This window comes from Sphaerodactylus townsendi, linkage group LG08, assembly GCF_021028975.2.
Source record: "Sphaerodactylus townsendi isolate TG3544 linkage group LG08, MPM_Stown_v2.3, whole genome shotgun sequence".
Taxonomy (NCBI): domain Eukaryota; kingdom Metazoa; phylum Chordata; class Lepidosauria; order Squamata; family Sphaerodactylidae; genus Sphaerodactylus; species Sphaerodactylus townsendi.
The window spans coordinates 33,798,838-33,826,755 of NC_059432.1; the positions used below are offsets into that span (position 1 = coordinate 33,798,838).

Sequence of the window (27,918 nt, forward strand, 5' to 3'; positions counted from 1 at the left end):
GGCAAGTGGTGAGAGGGATGAATGGATAGAGAGGGTAAGGTTTGCAGTAGTTAAGGCACTAGATGACTATATTCTAATTGAATGTCTTCAACAGTATAACGTAATGACAGAATGCTTCAAGTCAATGTTGCTTAGCTGTTCTACTACATTTTTTTTGCATCATCTGGATTCAGTTAAATGCGCACTCTCCTTCCAGCCATTAGTCAATTGCTGCTGCATCATCATCATCATCTCAAGGTCACAGGTACGACTGGTGCCTGAGTGAACACTTGAGGTAAGTGTTCTGTTACTTTGTTCATAGAGGTCTAGGATTTTTCCTGGATTTTGGAGCCTTATTGTAACAAACAAAAACAGGAGTTACTATAACAAACAACAACTTAAGCAAAATATTATTTCAGATGGTTCCTCCTGTTTCCATGAATCAAAAGCATGAGCAAGAACTTTTGTTGAGAGGACAGAACACAAGGATGGTATTCTAGCAGTGTTATACTGTGGGAAGATCCATAGCTTGAAGTCAGACTGAAAGGATGGAAAGCAATAGAAAATGCAGAATCAAGTTCTATACATGAAATGGGTGATAGGTGGTGGTGATATTTTGGATGGCTGTAGTGATTGTGGTGAATGGATAGTTCCATAACATGGAAAAAGCTTGTGAGAAAGATTAGAAGTTTGCTTTCCAATAGTTTGAGTTGTTCCATGTTTACGTAAAATGCCATCAAATCGCATCCAGATTTTGGCAACCTCTTGTGGTTTTCAAGGCAAGAGACATTCGGATGTGGTTTGGCATTGCCTGCCTCTGCACTGTGACCCTGAATTTCCGGGTGTGTGTGTGTGTGTGTGTGTGTGTGTGTGTGTGTCTTCATTCCAAGTACTAACCTGGGTCAATCTTACTTAGCTTTAGAGTTAGGGCATCCAGATCCAGGCATTTTGAGTTTTTAGTGGAACAGAAACGTTCCACTAAATGCAGAAGCAGAATTGCATGGATTTGGAAAGTTTAAATCACTTGGCTGCTTTTACTGTTTCATTTCTTTTTTAAAAAACCTATTGTTTTTGTGGTTTTCACTGCTTTTACTAATTCACTTAAGTTTTACACAACTTTGGTTAGTTTTAAAATTTTTAAATATATTTACATTGAATGTAAAGTTGTTTTGTTCGTCTTTTTCATCTTTTTTTAACCATCGTGAGCCATTCTAGCTAGGTAAAAAGGCAGTAATACAAATAAAACTCTGTGGAGAAGAAGCAATGGGCACAATCCAGATGGCATTGGAACTGGGGGATTTCATGGGGTCACCCAGCATATAGACCAAAAGTAACTGCAAGCAGATTCTTGAGGTGTGACTGAGTTGCATCTGCTCAATTACTGCCACATCTAATGTGAAAATAAACATTGTTATATTTTTAAAAGTAAAAGATTATATGTTTACTTGAACACCCAGCTTCATATGTTTCAAAATTTATAGTTTTGGCATAGGTCAGGCATAGGTCAGGCACGGAATTCTTATGGAGGAATACATGTGTTACATTAGCATACGAGTGCCTGTATTTTAAAATGGGGCAAAAAAGGCTGTGTATATGACCATACATACCATGTTTACAGTAAACATAGAGCCTACCCATGAAGCCACTTAATGCACGTGGCAATGGTTGTTAGGTACATTAGTAGGCATTTCAAGTATGACACAATCCTCTGAATTCTTATGGGCTGAAAGTATAATTGCCTTTCAAATGCACCATACTTGTATAAACTTGTGACTTTATATACTGAAGGAACCTTAATTTAAGCACATATATCAGACATCATGTGCCCATCTTTGGAGACCTAGGAGGAAACATGCAATGAAGTTAGTTATTGCTGAAGAGCTGGATATCAGGATGATAAGGAACAGAATTAAACAGGCCACTAAAAATTATGAATTGATGTATCATAATTAATCTCCATAGCATTACCCTTCAAACACATTCACAGATGTCTTAAATAAAAGGTCGTACATTTTCATAATATTCCCTGCTCCATGAATATGATTTTGGGGGATCTTTCCATCCTCTGTCTGTCTGTCTGTCTGTCTGTCTGTCTGTCTGTCTGTCTGTCTGTCTGTCTAAATACTGGCACCATGCTTTTGTCATGAAAATCAGGACTCAAAGTGTTTTACAAAAACAAAACAAAATGAACAACTATCTAAAAATCACAATGTAGTCATAAAACAGGAGTAGCAGCCAGGAAGTGGAGATGAGCAGATGAAAAAACTCAGCCCTTGATGGAAAAGTCTGTCCGGGCGAATAGCAACAGCTTTGTAGTCTACAATAAAGACTAGGGGTGTGGCCATTTTTTTCAGTGCTTTTTTGAGCAGGGGGTGGTGGTGGCTTTAGAAGACCCAGATATTTTCAAAAAAGTGGATGAGCTGAACCCCTTACCAGTTTTTTTCTCCAGCTTTTCCAAAATTGTCTGGATCTTTTACAGCCAAACCCAGAGAATTCTAAGCCAGAGAACACTGTTGCCATTCTTGTTTCCTCCAAAGTCCAAGTAGGTTTTGGAGGCTGTGGGGGAGAGCTGAATGATAGGGTCAGCTAAGCTGACACTGTTTTTCAGCTTTGCCCCCATATATTTTTTTGTAATAGAGGTGAGTTTGAAGCAGCCCAAAAACTGATGGGAAAAATTGGCATGGGGGGGGGTCATTTTTAGCTCCCTTGAATTGCCCCCACTTTTTTCAGCTAAGATTACACCTGAAAAAAGTCAAAATGGCATTTTGGGGTTTATTTTCAGTTTGGCTTTTTTTGGGGGGGGGGGATGCACAGTCCTGATAAAAGATCAGGGTCTTCTTTCCATTATCGCTGGGTATTCTGTCATCCTATGGAAGCATTCCTGCTCTGTACTGCACATATTATGGAGTATATAGGTTGGGTCCCGGGTCCCCACCCCATTAACTGTAAGACAAATTGTGCCTTTGTGAGCATGGAGAACTGGAAGTAGACAGAACTAAATGGCTGAGGGCAAGTCAAAAGACAAGGGAGAAGAAAGTGAATAGTGGTTAAGGGGGTTCAAGAAAAGTGTCTGAAGAAAGTTTCTGACAATTTAAAGAAGTGACAAGATTCTTGTCAGAAGTTTCTAACAAGAATGTCCAATTATACTTTGCTCTCAGTGGCTGTTTCTGAAAAGCCAGAGCAGTGGGGCTGCATCGGCATGATTCATGCTGATGCAAGCCCTGGGGTCGTTCACACAAATGGCCCCGTTGGCTGCACAGCCAGCGGAGCAGACTCCGCACGGCCGCACAGCCTTCCAAACACCTCCTTACCTTCTCCTGGCTTCCGTCGCTCTATGGAGGACAGGGGACATGACCCCATGACCAGAGCGATGGCTGCAGGGATGGAGGCCAGGAGGCATGTTCCCTGGCTTCCACAGAGGGATGAAAGCCAGGAGGAGGTAAGGAGGTGTTTGGGGCCAGTGTGGGGAAAACTCCACCCGCTTTTGGACGCTGTTTTGCCCGTGTGGAAACAGCCTCTGACCGTCTCTCTTTCACATGAGAAAATGTCTCTTATATTTTCTTACTATTAAAGACTACAAATATACCCTCCTAAAAAAAAAGCATTTTGTCAGAGTGGCAAAACATACTGAGTTGCCATTTTGTAATAACCAAAATATAACTCTTAGTATGCAGATCCTAGACTCAGTCAGTGTTAACAACAGAATGATTTGGAGGTACTTAATTCATGTGGTTGCCATAATTAAAATGCAACTTGAGGTCACTTAAAATGCTCTCAATCAGAGGCCCTGTCTGCACAGGCCAAATACAGCGTCCCTGGGAGACTGTTCGATGCAGCAGCACCGGCCTCGCAACTCCCAAGCGGCGTGAAGCTGCTGTTTCTAAACCTCGCTCTCTGAGCAAGGTTTTTCGGAAACAGTGGCTTCCAACTGCTGCCGTGTGAACGACAGTGGCTGGAAGGCGCCATTCCCCCCCCTTCCTAATGCCTTACTGTCCCTCTGGCCTTCTGGCGCGTCACACAGGCCAGGGGACACGCCCCCCTGCCCTGCGACTCCAGAGCTGTCACGCAGGCAGGGGGGGGTGTCCCCTGGCCTGTGCGACGTGCCAGAAGGCCGGAGGGATGGTAAGGTGTTCGGGGGATGTACAGCTTCTGCACAGGCTGCGTCGTCTTCCCCACCCCTACCGGGACTTTCCATGCAAACGGTCCCAGGGGTGTGTGTCAGCATTGTTTATGCCAACGCACCCCCGCAACGTGGCCATGCGGAAACAGCCAGAGTGACACTGGAGAAAATAAAGTTTTATTGCTTTATTTTCTTCTGTCAGTGAAAGTTTGAGCTATACCATGGTCTTTTGAAGCGATACTTGATGTTATCATTTAAATCTCAGGCCTCCAGATCCAAAGGTCAATTGTACTTTTTTCTAAAGCATCAGTGCTCATTCAAATTATGTGTACAAAGGGCCTCTCCATGTAGTCTGCAAATCCATTTAAACCAAATATTACAGTGAATATGGATGTTTAAGATCACTTACAGTCCTTGGTTACCCAGGAATATAAGTTGAACGTTGGTCAAGAAAAGAACATTTTGCACTGATACAATGAAAATACTGATGTGAACTTTTTCTTATTTTCTCCCCCCAACTCCTGCAATTGTTTTACAGAACTAGGATGTGGTGGTTTGCTGCAATAGCATGTCTAATACAAGCAACTGTAAACTCCGAAAAACTCACAAGAGGTGGAAAATATGGGAATCCTGAAGTTCATATGAATGTCGTAAGCTAAATAATCTAAGAAATATTTTAGATGTTATAGAATAGAATATGGTTTGAATTGAAGCTGGGAAACAAATAACATTTGGAGGAGCAAGAGCACAAAACTTGCTCTTTTAGTTTCTTCTGGAGTCTATAACATCTGAAGTTTGGACACTGATGAAGTGGGGACAGAAGTTTTATCTGATTTTTTTGGATCTTTACTGAAAAAAAGTTTATTCAGCCAAGCTGAGCATTCAGTTCTCCCCATTTTCCAGCTGCTATTTCTTAAGTCTCCATGGATTTGGGAAACTGCCACAGGGCAAGGATTAGAGAAACAAAGGCAAGGTATGGACTTGGCAAATGGTGGCAGCGTGGGTTGAAGTTCTCTCCTTCTTCTTGATTGGCATTTCCCAAGTCCCAGTGGGGAGGTGGGAGTGGAGGATGAAAGATCTGCTTGACGTGACCGAGCTGAGCCTTCAGTTCTCTGTCAATGCTTCTCAAGTTTTCTTGAAGTTGTAAATTTTGGGTTCAGGTTTTAAAAGCTCCCCCCCCCCCAAATTCAATAAAAAGCCAAATAATGCTGATGGATATCAGCTTTATTTGGTTTTACTGAAAACGTCTGGGTTCTTAAAACCAAAATTTACTGAATTTTTTAAAATTACGCTCACCCCTACTGTGGAGGCAGGATGGGGCAACTTTGAAGAGAAAAGCATAACAACAACGGATACATACATAATGCTTGGTTTGGGATCTTTAGCCCTTATGCCAACAACAGTCTCTCCAATCCTTGAGCCCATTCTGTTTCATATTGGCAGTGGCTTGCAGTGTGCAGCAGACTTCAAGGAAACAAGGAAATGATGACTCAGTCTGGCAGGCCACAATAACAGGATAAGAAGGGAGAGGAGAATGCAAGAAGAAAATGTCAAACATAGGCAAGAATAAGAAGAATGCCATAGTGGATAGGAGGGTTGCCAGACCCTCCCCCCCCCGTCAGCCACCAGGGGATGGGTGTGAGTGATATGATTGGGAGCCTCATGGACATTTGGATAATGAGTCTGGGGAAGACTGAGACCTCAGTGTGGTACAGTGCCATATAATCCATCCTCCATATAATCCAGGAGCAGCAGTGGCGTAGGAGGTTAAGAGCTCGTGTATCTAATCTGGAGGAACCAGGTTTGATTCCCAGCTCTGCCGCCTGAGCTGTGGAGGCTTATCTGATGAATTCAGATTAGCCTGTACATTCCCACACATGCCAGCTGGGTGACCTTCGGCTAGTCACAGCTTCTCAGAGCTCTCTCAGCCCCACCTACCTCACAGGGTGTTTGTTGTGAGGGGGGAAGGGCAAGGTGATTGTAAGCCCCTTTGAGTCTCCTGCAGGAGAGAAAGAGGCGATATAAATCCAAACTCTTCTTCTCTTCTTCTCCAAAGCATATAGTTTCTCTGGGAAAACAGATCTCTGTAGCTTGGAAATGAACTGTAATTCCAGGTCCCACTAGGGGGCTAGCACATCTAGGAAACAAGCTTGTAGGACCTGGGCTGGCAACATTTTGGAGCTTTTGGAGAAATGGCAAATGCAGGAAAAGTGACACTGATGAACTAATGTAATTTCCAGGGTACCAGCCAGCAATAATATCACCACCCCAACACTCCAAAAACCCCATCTCTATGATAAAGTTCATAAAGATAAGGGAAATTTATATAACATCATGAACACAACAAACAAGATGGCACCCGGAGAGGACGTAGCGGTCTGGTGCTCCGGTATTTTTGAAACCTTTTTAGGATTTTCGGTGTTTAGGTAGCAGTTGAGGGGTTTTCCTACCCTCCACTACTTGGGAACAATAATTGGCATCCTGCTCAATGAACCCAATGAACTGTATGAACTGTACGAACTTAGCAAATTTGAAAATGAGACAATAACCTGCGGCGTGGTGGGGCGGTCGGCGCAGGCTGATGCATTCCAGCGGCGGCGGTTCTCCAGCCCCCCAACTTGACAACTAGTGACTGGGATGACCTGTGCAGTAACAGAGGTAACAGGGAGATCCGTAGGTAGCTGCTGGAACAGGCAAGAGGTGGGGGGGCAGTGGCAGGGACCCTCCGAACAACTTATGACCACAGCCATGATCTCGGGGCGAGTTCGGATGGAGCCTATGACGTTCGCCCATCTCGGAAGCTGCCTAGATGGAGTTAGGGGTCGGTGGCAGGGATCACCTTGCAACTTGGTGGTCCCCACCGATGGAGCCTGGAGCATGACAATGAGGGTGGGGTGGCAGAGCCCCCAGAACAACTTTTTGAGAGGGTGGGCAGTGGCAGAGCTCCCAGAACAACTTTTCGAGAGCCTTTTGCCTGTGAAACCCTGGAGAGTCCCTCCTCACTGAGGAGCGAGGCACGCCTATTGAAAACATGGTGGCGGATCTGCACAGACGCTGGAGCTCATTCATGCTGGATTCTTCTGTGCATGACGCTGCGGACTTGGTCATTAAATTTCATTGCTTTCATGTAGACGTAGTAGATTTAGTGTTCTTAAATCTGGCAGGGTTTCAAATAGTGTCTAGTTAGCAATATGACCTAGGTTGATATGTATTTATAGTAGTGTAGTGTAGGTAGGATGTTGTTGCTGTTATTAGGTTATATTAGTTAGGTTTCTAGATTCAGGTTTATTAAGAAGTCGCCATCTATTTGTTTAACCTTATGCTGTATCAGGTTAAATAGTTATATTAATTGTAGGGAGCAAGGTTATTGTGGGTGGGTTGTGGGGAATTGTATTTTTGATATTGTTCTGTTATTTGTGAAATATTAGTCTCTTGTGAAATTGTGAAATGTTATGGTATTGCTGCTATGTAATTATTTATTATGTTATGCAATACTATGTGGAATGTTAGGTTATTGTGGTTATGTGATCATGATATTGCTGTTGTTACGAAATATTATATGTAATGTTAGTATTATTATATATGTTGAGTCCCTTGTTATGCCTTGTTAACCTGATACATTGGGAGGCCATTGCATTTGACTACTTGCCTTATATTTGTATATTATTGTATATTATTATGTATCATTTTGCTGTTGTGCACCGCCCTGAGCCCTCCAGGGGAGGGTGGTATATAAATTAAATATCAAATCGAATCGAACTGGAACTGACACCTCCTCATCTGTACCATCATCCTGCCTATTTTCTCCCATTGCAAAAATGAGGAAGTGAGGAAAAGCCAGTGGATGAAGGAAGTTATCTAGGGAGCTTAATGGGAAAGAACTAGCAAGGCAACAGCTTTCAGTTGTGATCAGTAAGTAAGGTAGTCCTGAGGCACTACCAATAACCCACAACTTTCAAAAGGGTCCTCGGGATGATGAAACTATTTACAAGAGCTGTGGGGAGTCTGTTTTGGTATCTTCTAGGTTTCACTGAAAAAGGAAGGGAGTAGGAAGAGAATATGTATCAGAGGTGGGATCCAACCAGTTCTCACCACTTCTCTAGAAGTGGTTACTAATTTTTTCTGAGTGCCGAGAAGGGGTTACTAAAGCAACCTCCCTGCCCAATAGGGACTGGAGGTGTGTGTGTGCAGTGGAGCCACTGTTTGAATCCTACCACCATCGGAACCTGTTATTAAAATTTTTGGATCCCACCACTGTGTAAGGTTTGTACCTGGATCAGGATCTCTGGTCTGGAGTAAATGAAAGAGCCTGAATAAGAAGATCCAGACCAAACTGGAACCTGTTTTCTCATGTCCTCATTAAACAAGATGAAACCAAGCAGTTCAGATATTCCTCTGCTTCAGTTCTCAAGGATGGTGATATTAAGGAGCATAGAGAACACAAAACGGAACAGTTGGACCTTCGTTTACTGTTTTTATGGTGTGTAACATTAAAAACTACTCACAGATTCCCAAAATTTCTGTGTACTAGTTTATTTTTTATTTGGCAACTTCTGTAAACGCTAATGTTTTATGTTTCATATTTTAATTCCTGCTTAATCAGATAGATAAGCAGAAACTTTCACAGTTTTAAAACAACGTATAAATAGTTAACATTTGCATTTCTGGCTTTAATGTTTTCTGTCTGACAGATACTTTAAAATATTTTTCAATTGTTCTGCACAATCTCAAGAGTTTAGCTTTTCTCCTTTCAGAGTCAGGTGATTTCCTTCCAAGGATACCCCAGTGAGGAGTATGAAGTCTTGACAGCTGATGGCTATTATCTGACAATAAACAGAATTCCCTATGGAAGAAAAAATCTTACATTTGGAGGTATTTTCTTTTTTAAGTATAGAAAATACTTCCAGACTATCAAAGAAGAAGAAAAGCTTTAAGAATTATAAATACTGTTAATGAAGGAATCAGTAAATGCTAAAGCTTTTAGAATTAATTGTGATATCACTAGTTTGGAACCTGTAGGCTTGGAACCTGAACTTAACCAGTTCAAAATGGCCAGATGTATTTAAGGACAAACTGCACTGCATCCAATCTGCAATTGTATATCATATTATTAAGAGTACATACAATATGCATTCCTCAGGTTAGGCACTGAAAAGGTAGCCGTGTTCTCTTGGTAGCATTTGTTAGCATATGAATTCTGAAGTGGATATGGGAAATGAAATGAATGTGTCTAATTTACATAACAGTATTGTGGCTATCTGATCCTAGCTTTCTCGGAATTTCACATACATATTTCAATTACAAGGCATATGAATGTGTCACACAGTACAATTTGTGAATTTGGATACTGGGGGGAAATTCTAGCATGATGAGAATGTATGACCAATTAATACGTTTTAAATGTTAGCAAACAGGTCAATCCATTGAAACATTTTGTAACCAAGGCCACAAGTAATACTGCATAAAAAATGACAAAAGGTATAAATGCAGTCCTCCCTCATGAAAGTTTGATGTCGTAAAGTAGAAATTCTCATCTTTTTCACAGAAAACTCTCTCTCCCTCTCTCTTTTTACAATAAACTAGGCCCAAAGCCTGCAGTGCTACTCCAACATGGAATATTTGCTGAAGGTAGCTATTGGGTTGAAAATATGGCAGACAACAGCTTTGGTTTCATGTTGGCAGATGCTGGCTATGATGTTTGGCTAGCAAACAGCAGAGGATCAAGCTGGTCTCAGAAACACAAGAATTTCTCAACTGACCAAGAGGAATACTGGAACTTCAGGTGGTTTGAACTGAATAGACATCAAAATTTATGTGTCTCTGAAGAAAGCACTGATCATTACTCAATCAGCTTGCTGTGATATAGTATGCAACAGTAAATGCAAAGCACATAGTCAAAGTTACAAAGCTTATCAATCTGCAATTAAGACCTATTGATTGTTTTTTACAACTTTAAGAAAAACAATTATGGGATCTTGCGGGATTGTCAGTAGAAACTCTTCCTTCTATCAACCTACCCATCTCACTTCATTCCATCAGAGGTCTCAGAGCATTTTGTCATCCTAACAGCCCTGTGCTCTAGATTAGGTTAAAAGAATGAGGATGGCCCGTGACCTCTCAGAATTTTCTACAATTACAAAATACTCCATTTTGTAATTATTGCAATTAATACCCAAAGAAGACACAAGAAAACTCATCTTCTTATACAACATTAACATCCAGGTATTTCCAATTTTCATTACAGTTTCCATGAAATGGCCATGTATGACCTTCCAGCAATGATAAACTTTATTCTACAGAAAACTCAGCAGAATCAACTGTACTATGTTGGCAATTCTCAGGGTTGTGCTATTGGTAAGCTAAAAATGATAATGTAGGCATCTTAAAAAAAAAAATCCTGGCCTGCTTCATTGTTTCAGTGGGCCAGATATTAGGATCTTCCAAATCCCTTTGGTGTTGGGATGTTTTTAGCTATGCTTTGCAATGCACACTTCCACTTCCTGCTCCTCTGTGACTCACCTAGAAGCAGTGGCCTGGGGGACTTTAAGTGGTGGGGGAGAGGAATAACAGTAGTCTCCCCATGTTTGACCTCAAGATCTGTTTTCAGATGAATGTATTGACAAAACACTGGGTTTTCCCTCAATAAGAACACTTTATGGATTTTCATCAAAGAGAAAGGTTTTTCCCACTTGAATCAACTTATGTTTTAGCTTCCTTGTTGGGTTGTCAATACTTAACAAAATAAAATTCCCAAATATGCAAAGTCCAGAGTGAACCTGAGCAAAGTCCCAGTATTAGAGGCCAGAAGTTTTTAGCCACTCCAGGTTATGATAAAAATCTATCAGTTTGCTAAAGTGTACAGCTTGAAAGAGCTGAAGGAAAAGGTGTACTTGCTTCTTGTTACCTTACTTAAGTACAATATACCCACTGAGTAATTTTTTGAATAGATGTCTCTATATTCATGCATACCTATGAACAATTCTTAAAGCATTTTGTTTCCCCTCTTCTCCCAGGTTTCATAGCCTTTTCTGCCATGCCAGAGCTATCTCGAAAAATCAAAATGTTTTTTGCCTTAGCACCAGTGATTAATATTAAGCATGCTCCAAGCCCTTTATTGAAGCTATTACTCTCCTTTCCCGAAAACTCCATCAAGGTACTGACTCTTTGTTGTCATTGCTGGAATCAAAGAAATCAATGCTGCTACTAACTTGAGAATCACCAATTCTGAAACTGTTGACTTTGCCCTTTGAATAGAAAATGCAGTATTGCTGGGGGCATTTTCCATGTTCATCACTGGGAGCACATAATAACCTCTGTTCAGGGCTTGATTGCTGTCATTCAGTACATAGCTGTCATTCAATACTGAAAACAGTTCACTCTGCACATGCCCAGAGGCTCTGGATCTTATAAAGAGAATTCTTCATTTAACACTGCAGACATTCCACTGGAATTGTTTCTCCTTGGTTATCCCCAGACCAGAAGCAGTATGAATCTCTTCTAAGTTTACTGAAGTCAATGTGCTTAGATGGGTGTTATTCTGCTCAGGCTAGCACTGCAAAGCTCCCTGAGCTCAGCCTTCCTATACTAGGTGTTTCTAAGAGTATCTGAAGATTTGAAAAAATCAGAGCAAAGTCATCAAGCCTGTCTCCTCTCCATTATAAGTATCTCTCTCTCTCTGTATACAGATATATACATATACATACTAACCACCTACTAGCTAAGGGGAAATAATTAAAAAAAGAACATAAGAACATAAGAACAAGCCAGCTGGATCAGAGTCCATCTAGTCCAGCTCTCTGCTACTCGCAGTGGCCCACCAGGTGCTTTTGGGAGCTCACATGCAGGATGTGAAAGCAATGGCCTTCTGCAGCTGTTGCTCCCAAGCACCTGGACTGTTAAGGCATTTGCAATCTCAGATGAAAGAGGATCAAGATTGGTAGCCATAAATCAACTTCTCCTCCATAAATCTGTCCAAGCCCCTTTTAAAGCTATCCAGGTTAGTGGCCATCACCACTTCCTGTGGCAGCATATTCCAAACACCTTAAATCCACACGTTGCGTAAGAAAGAGTGTTTCCTTTTATTAGTCCTAATTCTTCCCCAGCATTTTCAATGAATGCCCCCTGGTTCTAGTATTGTGAGAAAGAGAGAAAAATTTCTCTCTGTCAACATTTTCTACCCCATGCATAATTTTATAGACTTCAATCATATCCCCCCTCAGACGTCTCCTCTCCAGACTAAAGAGTCCCAAATGCTGCAGCCTCTCCTCATAAGGAAGGTGCTCCAGTCCCTCAATCATCCTTGTTGCCCTTCTCTGCACTTTTTCTATCTCTTCAATATCCTTTTTGAGATGTGGCGACCAGAACTGAACACAGTACTCCAAGTGTGGTGGAAAGGAAAGGAGGGGAGAGAAGGGAAGGTGATGAAGGGAGGCCAATTATGCTGGATACCATTGCTACCCTCAACCAAGGGCCTGGTCTATGAGGGTAGCAACTTCTCCCTATTTCATAGAACTTATTTCGTAAGAAAAAATAAGTTCTCCTTATTTCATAACATCTAATAGCAGCATGGGAGGGAAGGTGGCATGGTATAGCTCAATCTCATCAGATCTCCAATGCTAAGCAAGTTTAATAATTGGAAGAGAGACCACCAAGAAAGGCTCTGCAGAAGACGTCAATAGCAAAACACTCTGCTTCTTACTTGCTTTGAAAGCCATTTGTTGGTGGCACAATAAGTTGTTTGTGACATGATGACACATACATAGGTATGTAATCGGTGCATGTGAGGTCTGCCTCTCCAGAAGCTTTGCGAGTGGAAACTTCTTTCCCTGTAAGAATGGTTTGAGCTGCCTTTATAGAGAATTGTAAATATGTATATATGCCAATAAAGGCTTGTGTTGTGTATTGTAAATATGTAGATGATGCTTCCTTAACCCTACTTTCCCCCCAAAATACGGTAAAGAGATATTATATTCAGTTTATGGAGATGTGCTGAACATTCATGAGGAATTATTTTAGTATTACCAAGGCTGTTTTATTTTTACTCAAGATTCTGAGGAAGCACAGAAACCTCAGCTTGGCTTCAATTTGTGCTTTTAGCACTATTCAGTGGGAATTCTGAAAATAAACTGGTCAAAAGACTGGCAAAATCCATTAGAAAATTCTTCAGCACAGGCTTAATTAAAAGGGATCTGTTCAAGAGCAGTACTAAGGTTAAAGCCTTCCTGGATTCACATACTTTTGTGAGTCTCTGGGACAAATGTCATGCCCTGAGATGATTTTGTGGCATACTAAATGGAATACATTAGATGGGGCTGATTTAAGAGATGACATCAGGGCAAAGAGAAGTTTTGAAAGGAGTTCAATGTAAATTATACCTGTTATATTTCCACAGGGCATATTTGGCAACAAAAACATGATCATTTTGAAGAGGCCAATGAGAAATTTGATCATCAAGTTATGCAAGAACCCATTCATGAAGAACATATATGCCCGTCTGATGTTTTCTCCAGGTGGATTCAATGCTACAAATCTCAATATGGTGTGTATAAAAGCTACGGAGAGGCTTGCTTTTAAACATGGTATCAGTTTGTTTTGAGATTTTATTTTCAGGGGGAAATTAAGCTTTACAGGATACAAAAGTTCCTTCAATATTTAATTTGCTCTTGCAGTGTTCCTTTGTATATATTTACTACTTTGCTATATTGTTATTTTGGGGGCTATTTTTAGGCCTTCCGCTACCTTTGTTATGGGATTCCAGGCAGTCAGGGATTACTTGATGATGAATATTATGATGACACGGTGCAATGTAATAAATTAGGTATGATTACATGCTGACAGGAATAAAAGCTAAGCTCTACTGCTTTCATAGTGGATAGGGTGGAATAGAGAGAGATAATATATTCCTGAGGCCCAGGCAAGGGGTGATTTTCCCTTGTGGTGCACTGGCAGTTTCTTTGGTGGATTTTGCACAGGTGAAATATAATGTCTGCAGGACTTTATAGAAACCATTGGTGGGGGTACTTCACACAGGGTTCTGTTCCGTTTCCAAAATGAGTTTGGGCCATTTTTTCCCTCTCAACCTGGGATTTTCAAAAATCACTACACCAGCAATTTTTAGCACAATCCCAGGTTGGAAGCACTCCATGTGAACACAACAGGCCGGATACACTTTATTCCCCCCCGCCCCACCCATCCACTTAGGTTTTACGCCATCCACTACATCTGGGCAAATCTATTTGCTCTCCATTCTGTGCAGGTCACTCAGCACATTGTAGGCAGATTCTTTGAGTACCTGGCAATGTACAAAGTTCCTCAAGCATGTTTTCTCCTCGTGGCAGTGAGTATGGTCACCATATAGATCTACAGCAACATGTTCATTATTGCCCAGGAGTTGCAGAAGGTTTCTTTTTCTTTTTTTCTTTTGTGTGTTGCACATGTGCATCTACACAGATGTAACTGATCGGATTGTGAGACAATCAGCACAGTGCGGGGGTTCATTTCTGTATGTCTGCACAACTATGCATGTGTTGCAGGAAATTAAAAGAGAGAGAAGGCGTGACAGCAATCCAGATTGTTTCCACGGGTTCTAATCACTGCCTGAATGGGTGAAGGGCACATATGTGAGTGGGGAAAAGGGAAAAGAGTTCCTTCATAATTACTGCAACCTGTTATACATATGCTGTGCAGAATCTACCACTGTAAGCCAGTCTGTTCCTGTATGACCTTTGCTCTGATCCAACTTGTCAGGAAATACTGGAGGAGAAAGGTGACAGTCCAATAGAAAGTATCTGGGTGAGTATAAGAAAAGGAATAACAAACAGCATTGTGGTTGGAGTCTACTACAGACCTTCTGACCAGAGTGAGGAGGTGGATGCTGTCCACTTTGAGCAGTTTGACAGGGTATCCAAACAATATGACCTGATAGTATGGATGACATGTGCTTCCCTAACGTGTGATCGAAGACACACTCTGCAAAGTATCCACAATCACACAAGTTCCTGACTTGCTTGTCCAACAATGTCCTTTATCAGATGGTGGAGGAAGCTATGAGAAGCTCAGCCGTACTTAAAATTGATGAACAGGCAAGTGATGGTAGATTGGGTGAATGTGATAGAGACCTTAGGAGGAATTGATCATGTCCTCCGAGAATTCTTTTTGCTGTGCGGGACCAAGGAAGTTCACAGTCACACGTGTCCAGTGGTGGGATTCAGCCAGGGACGTAGGTATAGATTTTTTATGTGGGGGGTTTGGGGTGGGGGCACACCCCCACCCGCCCCTAGGGCGTGGCCCACCTTCCAGCCCCACCCCCGGCCTAGCGCTTATAAAAGCAGCTCTCCAAGGCCAGGGACAGCAGACTCCCCCGTCCTGCCCTCCCCTGCCCCCCACCAGCTGGGCTCCCAGTCGGCAGCTGGCAGTTACTTCTGCCCTCCCCTCTGGGAAGAGGCGTAGAGGGAAAATGGAGCCCGGTGCAAAATCTGAGTCCCCCCCCACCCTGCCCCCCGGGCAGCCACTGTGATGCTAGAATCCACTCCCAAACAGCATCACTTTCAATGGTGTTTAAACTAGAGAGCCCAAATTCTCCTTTTAAATCCACCTTAAAGGGAGAATCTGGGGTCCCCAGGTAAATAACATTGAAAGTGATGCTGTTTTGTGGTGGATTATCCCCCACCATGAGACAGCATCAATTTCAATGTATGTAGTGGTTAAGAGCAGGTGCTTTCTAATCTGGAGGAACCGGGTTTGATTCCCCTGCTCTGCCGCTTGAGCTGTGTAGGCTTACCTGGTTAATTCAGATTAGCCTCACACCCCCATTCACCACCCCAGTTAAGACCTTTGAGCTAGTCACAGCTTTTCTGAAAGCTCTCTCAGCCCCACCCACCTCACAGGGTGTTTTGGTTGTGAGGGGGGAAGGGCAAGGAGATTGTGAAGTCTCCTTTGAGTCTCCCTACAGGAGAGAAGCAAGGAGTGATATTATAAACTAAACTCTTGTTCTTGTTCTTCTAAACTGAGGACCTCAGATTCTCCCTTTAAATCCATGCCGAAGGGGGTGGATTTAAAAGGAAATTTGGGGGGTGCCTGCTGTCAGGGGTGCAATTGTTAAGCTACCAGCACCAAACTTTTAGGGTATCTTTAGGAGACTCTCCTAATGATACCACCCAGTTTTGGTGAAGTTTGGTTCAGGGGGTCCAAAGTTATGGACCCTCAAAGGTGTAGCCCCATCTCCTATTACCTCCCATTGGAAACAATGGGGGATGGGGCACCCACTTTGGAAGTCTATAGCTTTGAACCCCCTGGACCAAACTTCACAAAACCTGGGTGGTATCAGTAAGAGACTCTCCTGATGTTACCTCCCAGGTTTGGTGAAATTTAGTTCAGGGTGTCCAAAGTTAGGGACCCTCAAAGGTGCAGCCCCCATCTTCTATTAGCTCCCATTGGAAACAATGGAGGATGGGGGCACCCCCTTTGGGAGTCCATAACTTTGGACCCCCTGAACCAGGAGAGTCCACCAAACAATCCCTGAAAGTTTGGTGCTGCTAGCCCAAACAATGCTCCCCCTGCAGGCCAAAAACCGAAAAAGCACTAAAACATTTTAAAAACCCACAAACGGGTGGGTGGAGCTTCGGACATGAATGGGCGGGTTCAAACCCGAGAACCCCCCCTTACCTACGTGCTTGGATTCAGCAGGTTTGCACCACTTCGGCAGAACCGGTTGTTAAAATGGTGCTTTTGACAACCAGTTGTTAAATTATTTGAATCCCACCACCTTAGCTCAATCACAACCAAGCTAAAATACTCGGGTTAAAATCCTTCAAAACTTAGATTTTAAGAGGGATATTATCAGAAATGGAAAAGGAGTTCAAGTCTTTGACAGTGTGATCCCACCTTGTGACCCTTAACATTCACCAGACTTACAACAAAAGAAACTTTAAATCTGTTTTCTGTTTCATAAACAATAGTGTGCAGTATAACAATGAAATATGGCAAACCAATACAGAAACAATAATCAACATATAATAGTTCTGGCCTGCTATGCAAAACAGACTAGCAGGCCTCTTAACAATTCTGAGGAAAATAATATTTATATAGCACCCATTATAACATTTTATAACAGGAAACCAAAATACAAACTAATAATCAATCAATATAAACACAATATCCCTTTCTCAACAATTAATACAAACATTCTCATACCTGAAATATGCAAATACAGTTCAAAACAACTGAACTCTGAGGAACTGAATTCTGAGGAAATAGACCTTTTCCTCCTTATATGGAAAATCTGAGCTCTTTAGCTCCCCCTAATGGACCCTGGGTTACACAAACAGAGCTTGGCTATGGTATAGCATCAGTTACCGTATTTCCTTGTGTATAAGAATATAAGTCAAGGGGGGCTTTTTCAACATTAAAAATGTGCTGAAAAAGTCAACTTATACACAAGTATATATGGTATATATGAGCAGCCAGTGTGTTGCAGCAACAAAAAAAGTTAATGCAGTTTTGGGGTGTATTAACAGAGGCATAACATCCAAGTCACAAGATGTCATAGTTCCACTGATCAGCAGCCTCACCCCCTCCTCCACCAGGCACCCTGTGATCCCAACTCCTCTGCCCCAGCTGCACCCACTTAGGATGGCTACAAGGGGGGATTCCTTGTTCAGAAGGTGGGCTGCAGCCAGCAGTAGCACGTTGCTGGGCATGGGGCAGGGCAGAAGCCATCTGCAAATCTGCTTTGCCTTCATTGTGGGGCCATTGCTTCGTGGAGGGAGAGAGCACCTGGCTGTTGCTGCAGGCAGCCCTCCACCCCAAGCTCCTTCATGCCCAGCTTCTGCAGACCAACCTGGGCTGCTGGTCCTTCTAATCTCCCATACCTTGCTGCCAAATGAGCACTCCTGCTGTGGTTCTGCAGTAGCAGCCTCTGCTTCTGCCTTCTATAGGGTTGGTCAATACTTTAAAAAATTGGTAAAATTCGGATTTGGGTATTTTGGGGCATAAAATGATTTGTATGCCTGAATCCAAATCATAGCCGATTCGGATATGCCCGAAAATTCGGGTAAATCAGAAAAATTCGGGTCCATTTTATTATTTTTTTGAATTTTGGGTGTTTTTTCACGTTTCGGCCTGCAGGGAGCGCATTTTTAAACATATCTGCACCAAAATTTCAGGGTATCATCAGGAGACTGTCCTGATGATACCCTCCAAGTTTGGTGCAGTTTGGTTTAGGGGGGCCAAAGTTATGGACCCCCAAAAGAGGTGTCCCTATCCCCCATTCTTTCCAATGGGAACTAAGGAGATGAGGGCTACCCTTTTGAGGGCCCATAACTTTGGCCCCCCTGAACCAAACTGCACCAAACTTGGAGGGTATCATCAGGACAGTCTCCTGATGATACCCTGAAATATTGGTACCGATACATCTACAAATGCGCCCCCTGCAGGCACCCCCAGAAATTTGCACAAGATTCTTTGTTCTGCAGTGACTTAGCTGCATTGCTGTCAATGGGGAATTTCTGATAGAGGGCTGTGGAGTGCACATTTTTCATGGTCCATAACTTTGGCTCCCCTAAATCAAACTGCATCAAACTTTGGGGCTATCATCGGGGACAGTCTGGTTTTCGTGTTTCACCGCTCACTCACTCCAGGAGGCTTCATGTGCAGGAGCGGTGAAACATGCAAACCGGAATGTTTAAAGCTAGTGACACCAAACTTTCAGGGTATCATCAGGAGATTGTCCTGATGATACCCCCAAAGTTTGGTGCAGTTTGGTTCAGGGGAGCCAAAGTTATGGACTCTCAAATGTGTAGCCCCCATCCCCCATCCAGAGACTCTCCTGAAGATACCCTGAAAGCTTTGTGGGTTTACCATGAAAAATGTGCACTCCACAGCCCTCTATCAGAAATTCCCCATTGACAGCAATGCAGCTAAGTCACTGCAGAACAAAGAATCTTGTGCAAATTTCTGGGGGTGCCTTCAGGGGCGCATTTGTAGATGTATCCATACCAATATTTCAGGGTATCATCAGGAGACTGTCCTGATGATACCCTCCAAGTTTGGTACAGTTTGGTTCAGGGGGGCCCTCAAGTTATGGGCCCTCAAAAGGGTAGCCCTCATCTCCTTAGTTCCCATTGGAAAGAATGGGGGATAGGGACACCTCTTTTGGGGGTCCATAACGTTGGCCCCCCTCAGAGGCGTTCCTCCCATTGGGCAAAGTGGGCAGTTGCCCTGGGCGCAGCCCTGTGGGGGGCACAGGTTTGTTTGTGGGATTTTTTGTATTTTCAGTGTTTTTCCATTTTTGGCCTGCAGAGGGTGCAGTTTTTAGGCTAGCAGCACCAAAATTTCAGGGATGTTTTGGGAGATGCTCCTGATGCTATCACCCAGGTTTGGTGAGGTTTGGTTCAGGGAGTCCAAAGTTATGGACTCCCAAAGGGGGTGCCCCATCCCCCATTGTTTCCAATGGGAGCTAATAGGAGATGAGACTATACTTTTGAGGGTCCATAACTTTGGACCCCCTGAACCAAACTTCACCAAACCTGGGAGGTCTCATCAGGAGAATCATTTACTGATACTATCCAGGTTTTGTGAAGTTTGGTCTAGGGGGTCTAAAGCTATGGACTCCCAAAGGGGGTGCCCCTTCATCCATTGTTTCCAAGGGAGCTAACAGAAGATGGGGGCTACACCTTTGAGGGTCCATAACTTTAAACCCCCTGAACCAAACTTCACCAAACCTGTGTGGTATCATTAGGGGAGTCTCCTAAAGATACCCTGAAAGTTTGGTGCTGCTAGCTTAACAATTGCACCCCTGCCAGCAGGCACCTCCCAAATTTCCCTAGATTTTCCTTTTAAATCCCCCCACTTTTGACATGGATTTAAAGGGAGAATCTGAGGTCCCCAGTTTAAACATTGCAAGTGATGCTGTTTCAGGGTGGGGGAGAATCAACCCCAAAATAGAATCACTTCCAATAAGAAGTAAACTGGGAACCCCAGATTTTCCTCCCTTTAAGGTAGATTTTAAAAGGAGAATCTGGGCTCCCCTAGTTTAAACGACCATTGAAAATGATGCTGTTTGGGGGTGGATTCCAGCATCAATTTGTTTAAACCAGGGGAGCCCCAGATTCTCCTTTGAAACGCCGTTCCTGCTATTTCCCCCAATTGGGGGTACTGGATACAACACCATAAAATGTTTTCTTAGCTCCCACCAAACATTTTGAACGCATTCCATGCTTCGGCGCAATGCCATCTTTGCCTTTAGTTTGTCATGGCTTATTTCCGTACCGCCGTTTTGTGAGTTCCCGACGCAAGTCGGCGCACTATCTTATGCTAAGTCCGCAACAACCTGCCGTACAACGAAAAGTGTTTGTTCTAAAAGTTCCAAAGTCCTGAAGTTTGCCTTTGAGCATACGCCATCAGGGCAGTCTCCTGATGATACCCTGAAATGTTGGTGCAGATATGTTTAAAAATGCGCCCCCTGCAGGCCGAAACGTGAAAAAAACACCCAAAAAAACGCAATTTGGCTGGTGATCCGAATCCCATGGATTCGGATCTGATAGGATTCGGACAGCTCAGATTCGGACTTTGCTTGTCTGAATCCGTCCGAATCAGTGCAGATTCGGTAAAAATCCAGATTCGGAGTGTCCGAATCTCCAACCCTAGCCTTCTATGCACAGCTGACTCGTCACTGGGTTCCCTTAGCGGATCTGCAGGCTCCTACACCTGTATGCCATCAGATAGGGAAGGACTGAGCATTGGCTCTGCTGTCTGGTCTTCCCCAGGAGCAGCCAACTCTGGCTGCACTGTGTCCTCAGTGACCTCTGTCTTCTGATAAGTACCCAGGAGTTGGCTCATGACACCGGCGCTGGTGGCACTGTCCTGAAGTGCTTGGGCTGGGCCCAGCAGGTCGCCACCATTCCCAAGACATCTGGAGCCTGCAGCTTGTGGTGATGGCCAGGGTCCTTCTTCACAAGCCCAGCCTTTGCCCCCTCTCGAGGGGGGGAGGAGGGGTGTGGGGGTGATTTTACACCTCCCACATGACCAAAAGATGGCTGCCTGGGGATATATGACCCCATATGTCCCTATGAGTGGTATGCTTCTGAATATAATGTAACAGAATTCATTTCTGAAATTTTTATATAGGGAGACCATGTCAATCAAACAACAAAGGAACTACTGGAATATATTGCCCCTGATTGCCATTATCAACTAACAGGTCCAGAAAGATCTCACAGAGCTAATGTGGTGCAATATGTGAATCTAACTTGCCTGACACTCCAAAAACTGGACCATGCTGGCTAGAAAATGATTGTTTCTTTCTGCAACACATAGAAAAGTTAAGACCGAAGGTGGGCAAATTTCCTTCTGAACCCTTTCTGCTCTACACCGCCACCACCACCACCCCCGGATCCAATCTCTGACTGAGTTCATTTAAGGTTGTCAGCTGGCCTGGCAAAAGATGTCCTGTCCCTTGATAAAATAATTTACCTTCATGTCATGAAAAGCTCTGTGTCAGTTCCACATGTTGAATCTATTACCCTAGACTAGCTTTGTCTCTGCTTTTAAAAAGTTGTTGAATGGTGTCTAAAAATGCAAAGGGGAAAAATTGTATGTGAGATTTTTTGCTTTGCTTTGAAATAGTTCCTTTCTCATTATTAACATTTTTCAAATGATGTTCCTTTAAATGCAGAATTGTAACAAATTGTTTTGCACTCATTGCATTTCCCTCCTCCTTGTTCTTTTTAAAAGTTTCTTTTTGCTCTTTCCCTACAGAGTCGAATAGATGTATATGCAGCTCGATTTCCGGATAATAACCCAGTAAAAAATGTTATACACTGGCAACAGGTACAATTTGGTATATTTTTAGTGAGTTATGGTGGTCAAAAGTCAAACATTTATAGTGGCTGGATACTGCTTTCGCTGATATGGATGTACTCTCAAAGGTTATTTTAGGTAGGGTTGCCAACAATCTGGAAAAAAAGTTTCTGTGTCTTTTCTAGATGCTTAACAGGATGTTATTGACTAAGTAATGTTATTGACCTCCCATCAAGAAAAGTTCCAGATACTTATTTTCATTATTTGTGCCTCTATTAAAGGAGCAGGACTTTTTTTCGCCAGGTTTTTGGCAATCCTTGGGTCTAGCACAAGGGTCTTCAAACTATGGCCCCCCCAGATGTTCATGACCTACAGTTCCCATCAGCCCTGCCACTTGGCCATGCTGGCAGGGGCTGATGGGAATTGTAGTCCATGAACATCTGGAGGGCCATAGTTTGAAGACCCCTGGTCTAGCATATGTTAGAACACCAGACTTTTGATGGGATTTGTTTTTTGGCATCACCTAAAGTTGGTTTGATGTCTATATATTTAAAATACAAAAAACTGCTGCATCAAAATCTCATTATAAAACTCAGGAATGTTAAACAGCCAGCTAAATAAATTACTCCAAATCCAAATCCAAAACCTTTATTAGGCATAAAACCGGTGTGTGTCAAGAATTCCAAATACAATAAGAAGGTCATTATTGCACAACTTGCAGTACGCAGAGTAAAAATATAGCAACAGCTTCAGAGATTTCAACATTAGAGTTATTTAGAAGCTTAACCATTTTTATCTTATCAGAAAAGAGCATAAATCCTGTTGGTAATACAGTTCTCAAATCAGTTCTAATGTTGTTGTATTTTGAACTGTGAAGCAGAATATGAGAAAGTGAATCAGTTGTATCAGGACAAAATCAACAAAATAAATTACTCCATAATTGAAATGTCATCTAGTCAACTGCTAGCCTATGAAGCATGATTTTACACTCTCCCATTTACAGAAGCAAGCTATTCAGATATGTATCATATAATAGCACATGTCATGTTTCTACCAATTTTTTCAATAGGTGGGAAAATCAGGCATATTCAGATACTTTGACTATGGGAGTGAGAATCAAGCAAAATATAACCAGGTAAGAGCCTTTTTTAAAAAAATGAGGAACACAGCAAAAAGGTGCATTAAAAGCCCAATCCAGAGTGTACTCCAGTCAGGGAAGGTGCCACTACCACACTGCTACACCACCTCCAAAAGGGCTTCAGGTGACATGGGAAGGCACGGCAAACATGGAAAAATTCTGGCTGCTTGTTGAACAAAATGTGGTCACAGAGGGGGGCATTTCCAGGTCAAAAGCCTAGTGAGAACACCCCAGCTCACCCCCCAGTCATGCCAGCATCCTCAGTTATGCCAGTGGGGGTATACAGACTACAGCAACTAATCCTTGCATTTTCTCCTGTACCTAACCAAAAGCAGTGGCAATCAATGCAGTCACTACCTCAGTATTTCATAGAAGACTGAGCACAGCTAAACCCCCACACACAAGACTAACTACTTTGACTCCTAAAGTCTGCCAGAAATGCACATTCAATGCATACATAAAAGAATGTTTACAAACTGCAATAATAAGAGGCAGCCAGGAAAACATAACCAAAATATAACACACATGAAGGGGGTGGAACCTCCAGTTCATATTCAACAAAATAAGAGCGACATCAGAAATTTATACGACGTATTTTAAAAGATAGCTCAGTTGGTCTATCATGGCAGATTAAACCACACTCCAGTGACACTTTAAAGGTGAACAACATTTATTCTCACATAAGCTTTCATGAATCATAGCTCACTTTATTGAATGCATGGAGTCAGTGTCCATCCATAGCTGCTGTACCTATACCTGAAGTTTAAGTATCAAAAAATGACATGTATGTGGAGATGGTTTCAAGGAGAAAACCATGGTAGATTCCACACAGCAAATGTATAATGTGTTGCAGCACTTATAAAGGAACCCATTTTCCTTTTTCCCATTCACATGCATGCCGTGCAGGCAGAGATTGGAGCCCATGGAAACAATCAGGGGTGCGTGTATTTCACGGCTAGACTCATCTGGTTGTGAGCTTTCCAGGCTGTGTGGCCGTGGTTTGGTAGATCTTGTTCCTAACGTTTTGCCTGCACCTGGACACAATGTGTAACACACTTCTCTCCCCCAGTGCTTTTAAAGCTGGGGCAGGACACTGACAGGACATTGTCAAGACTTTCCAAGTTGCTACCCTCCCTGGGCTATGTCCTACTTACCCCTACCTTCTACCAACCTCTCTGAGGCTGGCTCTTCTGACCTCTCTGTCCCCACAGAGGGCAAGGCCCCATGGGCTGTCATCTGGGCTGGTATGACACAGTGAGACAGGGCAGTTCAGTAGCAGAAACACTCCTGCTGGTGTCACTGTTTGGCCTAATTCGGCCCAGAGTTGCCACACCCTGCTCAGATCTGCAGCAGGGCCAGCTATAGCCAATTCTGGCCTCTAAAGGCACAGTGCAGACCAGACCTCAGCCCCAAACCCCAAGAGATCCAGTGCCAGGCTGCCCATCATACTTAGTAGCTCCACTGAGTGTGGGGTTGGGTCTCTGGCTCTTGGAGAAGTCTCTGTGCTATCACATTAAATTTGCTTATTTTCTATAATACTATATAATGGAACAGTTGAATTAGTACCTTTATGTATGCAGTGCTCTATTGATTTTGAAAGCCACATAAGCCCCATTCTACCCACCACCCACCCCTGAAATTTCCACATTTCTCTACTGGTGCTGGAGTTAAAACTATATTCATTGTTGGTACACTTGATAATCTTGCAGCTTGGCACCATTTTATTTCCAGATGAACCAGTTTCTCTTTGGGATATGCCAGAAAATCTTCAAGATATACTTGAACAGCTTAGGTGCTACCCTGAGCCATTCAGAGACCACACTTAAGATTTTACTATAAATCTTCAGCATCGGAACTTGTGGAGTGTAACAAGTTTTAGCTTTGGTGTGATCATGCCTGATCTCTTTCTAAAATGTCTTCAGTATTGCAGGTTCATGATCTATGAATGGGTTTACTCAGACACAAGTGCTGAAGGATTTTCTTTTTTAGGACTTTCCTATGAATTGCTTATAACAAATCTTGAAGCCAGATGCTGCTTTTCTCTCTTTTGATTCCACACTTTCTTTTCCTCCATTTGGTTCTGGAAGTGTTTTTCCTTCATTTTTTCTCTGTGATTTTCCTGGGCACTTCTACCACAATGTTGTTTGATCAGTTTCCAAGCCAGCTTCCTTGAGCATGGACTCATGTGGAAACAGTCTTTATTTTTATAATACACTAAACTCCTGGCTCTTATCCACACCCCCATGTAGTCACCCAACCTCCCCTTCAGTCAAACATCTGGCTCCTATCCACATTGCTCTTATTCACTTGTCCACATTTTCTTCCTCCCTTTTCAAAAGGATTTTTAAAAAATCTCAATCACATTAGCAATGTACCATAAGAGTACAGGCACAAGCCAGATCAATTATGTCAGCTTTGTCAATTTCATCCCAAATGGGTGATGTCATACTAAGGGAAGATATAATATGTCCACAGTTAGGAACAAGCGAAATCAACAAAATAAGTTGTTTTTGCAGGAGGAAATCGACAAGGGACTGATGCAGTAAAGCATCATTGTTACTGTGGCTGTCCCTTGTCAATTGCCTCCTGCAAAAGCACATTCCATTGTCAATTTCACTTGCACCTAACTGCAAACATATTGTATTTTTGCCTTAACATGACATCACCAATTTGGAATGAAACTGACAAAGCTGATACAATCCACCTGGTTTTTATGTTACATCGCTAAAGTGATAGAGAAAAAAAGTTAATAAAAATTCCTTTTGAAAACAGAGCGGGAGTAGAAAATGACTGAAGGGGAGTGTAGTTCTTCTGTGTCCGCCACCACCATTAGGAATATGACATTTTCAGCAGTAGCATGTGGAATAAATGCAACTGAAGGGACTAGGGGAACAGCAACAGAGAGCAACAGCAACAGAAGGTGTGCAAAATGATTCCACAGAAAATGTTTGACTACTGAGAAAATCTGTAGTAAATTGTGGATGCGAAAAAGGCCCTGGTTGTCAAAGAATAATTTAGAATAAGTCCATCTTTCTCTTTTTTTGTTATTGACAAAATATACATACTGAAACAAAAAAGAGGATCCTTTTAAAATCTGTAGAAACAACTTTGGCTTTTTCATGTTCATTGGCCTTCTCTTCAGTGCTCAACAAAACAGCCAAAATTATAGAACCATTTTAAGCAATTGTTTTTTTAAAAAAACAACAGCACAGAGGCTGAAGAAAGTTTCTGAATCTATACTCTCCCTTTGTTAATTGAACATATGCTGATGAACCTTCTCTTTCTTTTAGACTGATCCTCCTTTATATAAAGTGGAAGACATGATGGTGCCAACTGCGGTATGGTCAGGAGGAAATGACTTGGTGGCAGACCCAGAAAATATTAAGCTTTTACTTTCTCGGATTAAGAACCTTGCTTACCATCATATTGTTACTGATTGGAACCATTGGGATTTCATCTGGGGTCTCAATGCTCCCCAGCGCATGTACTCTAAAATCATTGACTTTATGAGAAAGACTTTATAAAAGTATTTTGACACAACAGATTTTATTCCTGCTTTGCTTCTTGTTATTTTACTTTAATCACCACATCCCAAGGAAGTAGACTAGGCTAATATAGGCATCTTAGTACCACCTTATTGAATGCAAGAGTGTTGACCTTTTTAAAGAAAACACTATGTGCAGTGTTAATATGCTGATTATTTCTTCATGTGTTTATGCCCTGCATTTCCATATTAGAGACCTCCAAGGCTGCTAATAACAATGTAATAGCTGTTATCAAGAAATTTAACAAAAAGAAATTGAAAACTAAATAATGCAAGAAATCCACAGGTACAATCAACAATCAAGAGAATTTCTGGTCATAACACAAATATATTTCCTGCAGAGGTTTTGGGGAACAATGTTATAGAGACAGGGGGTATGAGCTTTAAGGACTATTAGGAAAACAGTAAGTGAAAACCACAAAAAACCCTGTTTCATGACCCATCAGCAAGTAGACTGAGAATCTTCAAAGGCTTTGGTTGAACAAACAGAAGTATTGCACAAAGTAATTTTGGAAGGGGGCAGGATGGGGGTCAACCTAGAGGCTCTGGAGCTTCCCTTGACCTGCACATAGTTCAGTGGTATCTTTAAAATTCACTTTGTAAAGCTGTTTGCTTTGTTTTGCTTGTGTTATAATTAATGTCCCTGGCTGGGACAAAATATATCATGTTCTGCACATTTTTAATTGTGCCCATTTAGAATTCTTAATAAAGAGCACTTTTTAAAAAATGATGATAGTGCTCATAATTCACAGATCAAAGACTGCTTAAGAGGGAAGGGTTCACCAGTCCCTAGCTATAACTCTTTAATCAGGAAGAGATTCATAGTTTGCATGAGTAGTTGTATTAATATTCATGAGAAAATTGTATGCATTCCTGTATGTTCCATTACCTCAGATACCAATAAACATATTGTTATTAAATACCTAGCCAACATGTGGCTTCACTTGTCATGTCATTGAATAAAACCACCCAAGTCAGTTGAACCCTGACCTGTTGGCATCTCTATCTTGCCTGGATAAAGCTTCAGTTTGTTCACCCTGCTCCAGCCAGTCAGTGTCTCTAGATGTTGATTCCATTATTTCCTAACAAGTTCCCCTGGTTTCATGTAAATATTAGAGAGCATAGGAAGCAAGCTGGAACTTCACAAAAACCCTTTAAGGCTACGGGAAAGAGAAGTTCCTAGCACCACACTTTAGATGCTGCCCTCAAGAAGCATGGAACCTTCTCAGAACAATGTGTCCAAATCCCACCTCGTTCAATGATTGACAAGGTCAGCCTTGAGAATTTCAGAAGAATTAATTGGGGCAGTTTGTCATCAGTTAAAGTAGATCACCAATTATA

The 27,918-nt window shown here is 42.3% G+C and overlaps 1 protein-coding gene across 2 annotated transcripts; it reads left to right on the plus strand.

The window, feature by feature from the left end:
* Positions 1-27,499, plus strand: LOC125437919 (lipase member M-like). Of its 2 annotated transcripts, XM_048505996.1 has the most exons (11): positions 1-34; positions 197-274; positions 4,638-4,749; positions 8,854-8,971; positions 9,683-9,881; positions 10,344-10,453; positions 11,113-11,252; positions 13,491-13,637; positions 21,854-21,925; positions 22,965-23,030; positions 26,324-27,499. In XM_048505996.1, exons 3-11 carry the CDS (start codon positions 4,645-4,647, stop codon positions 26,555-26,557), a joined length of 1,191 nt encoding a protein of 396 aa, XP_048361953.1. In that variant the 5' UTR covers positions 1-34; positions 197-274; positions 4,638-4,644; the 3' UTR covers positions 26,558-27,499. The 2 variants fall into 2 exon arrangements, with proteins under 2 accessions (XP_048361953.1, XP_048361954.1); XM_048505997.1 differs by lacking the exon at positions 1-34 and having other exon boundaries at positions 73-274.
* Positions 27,500-27,918: the final 419 nt, after the last annotated feature.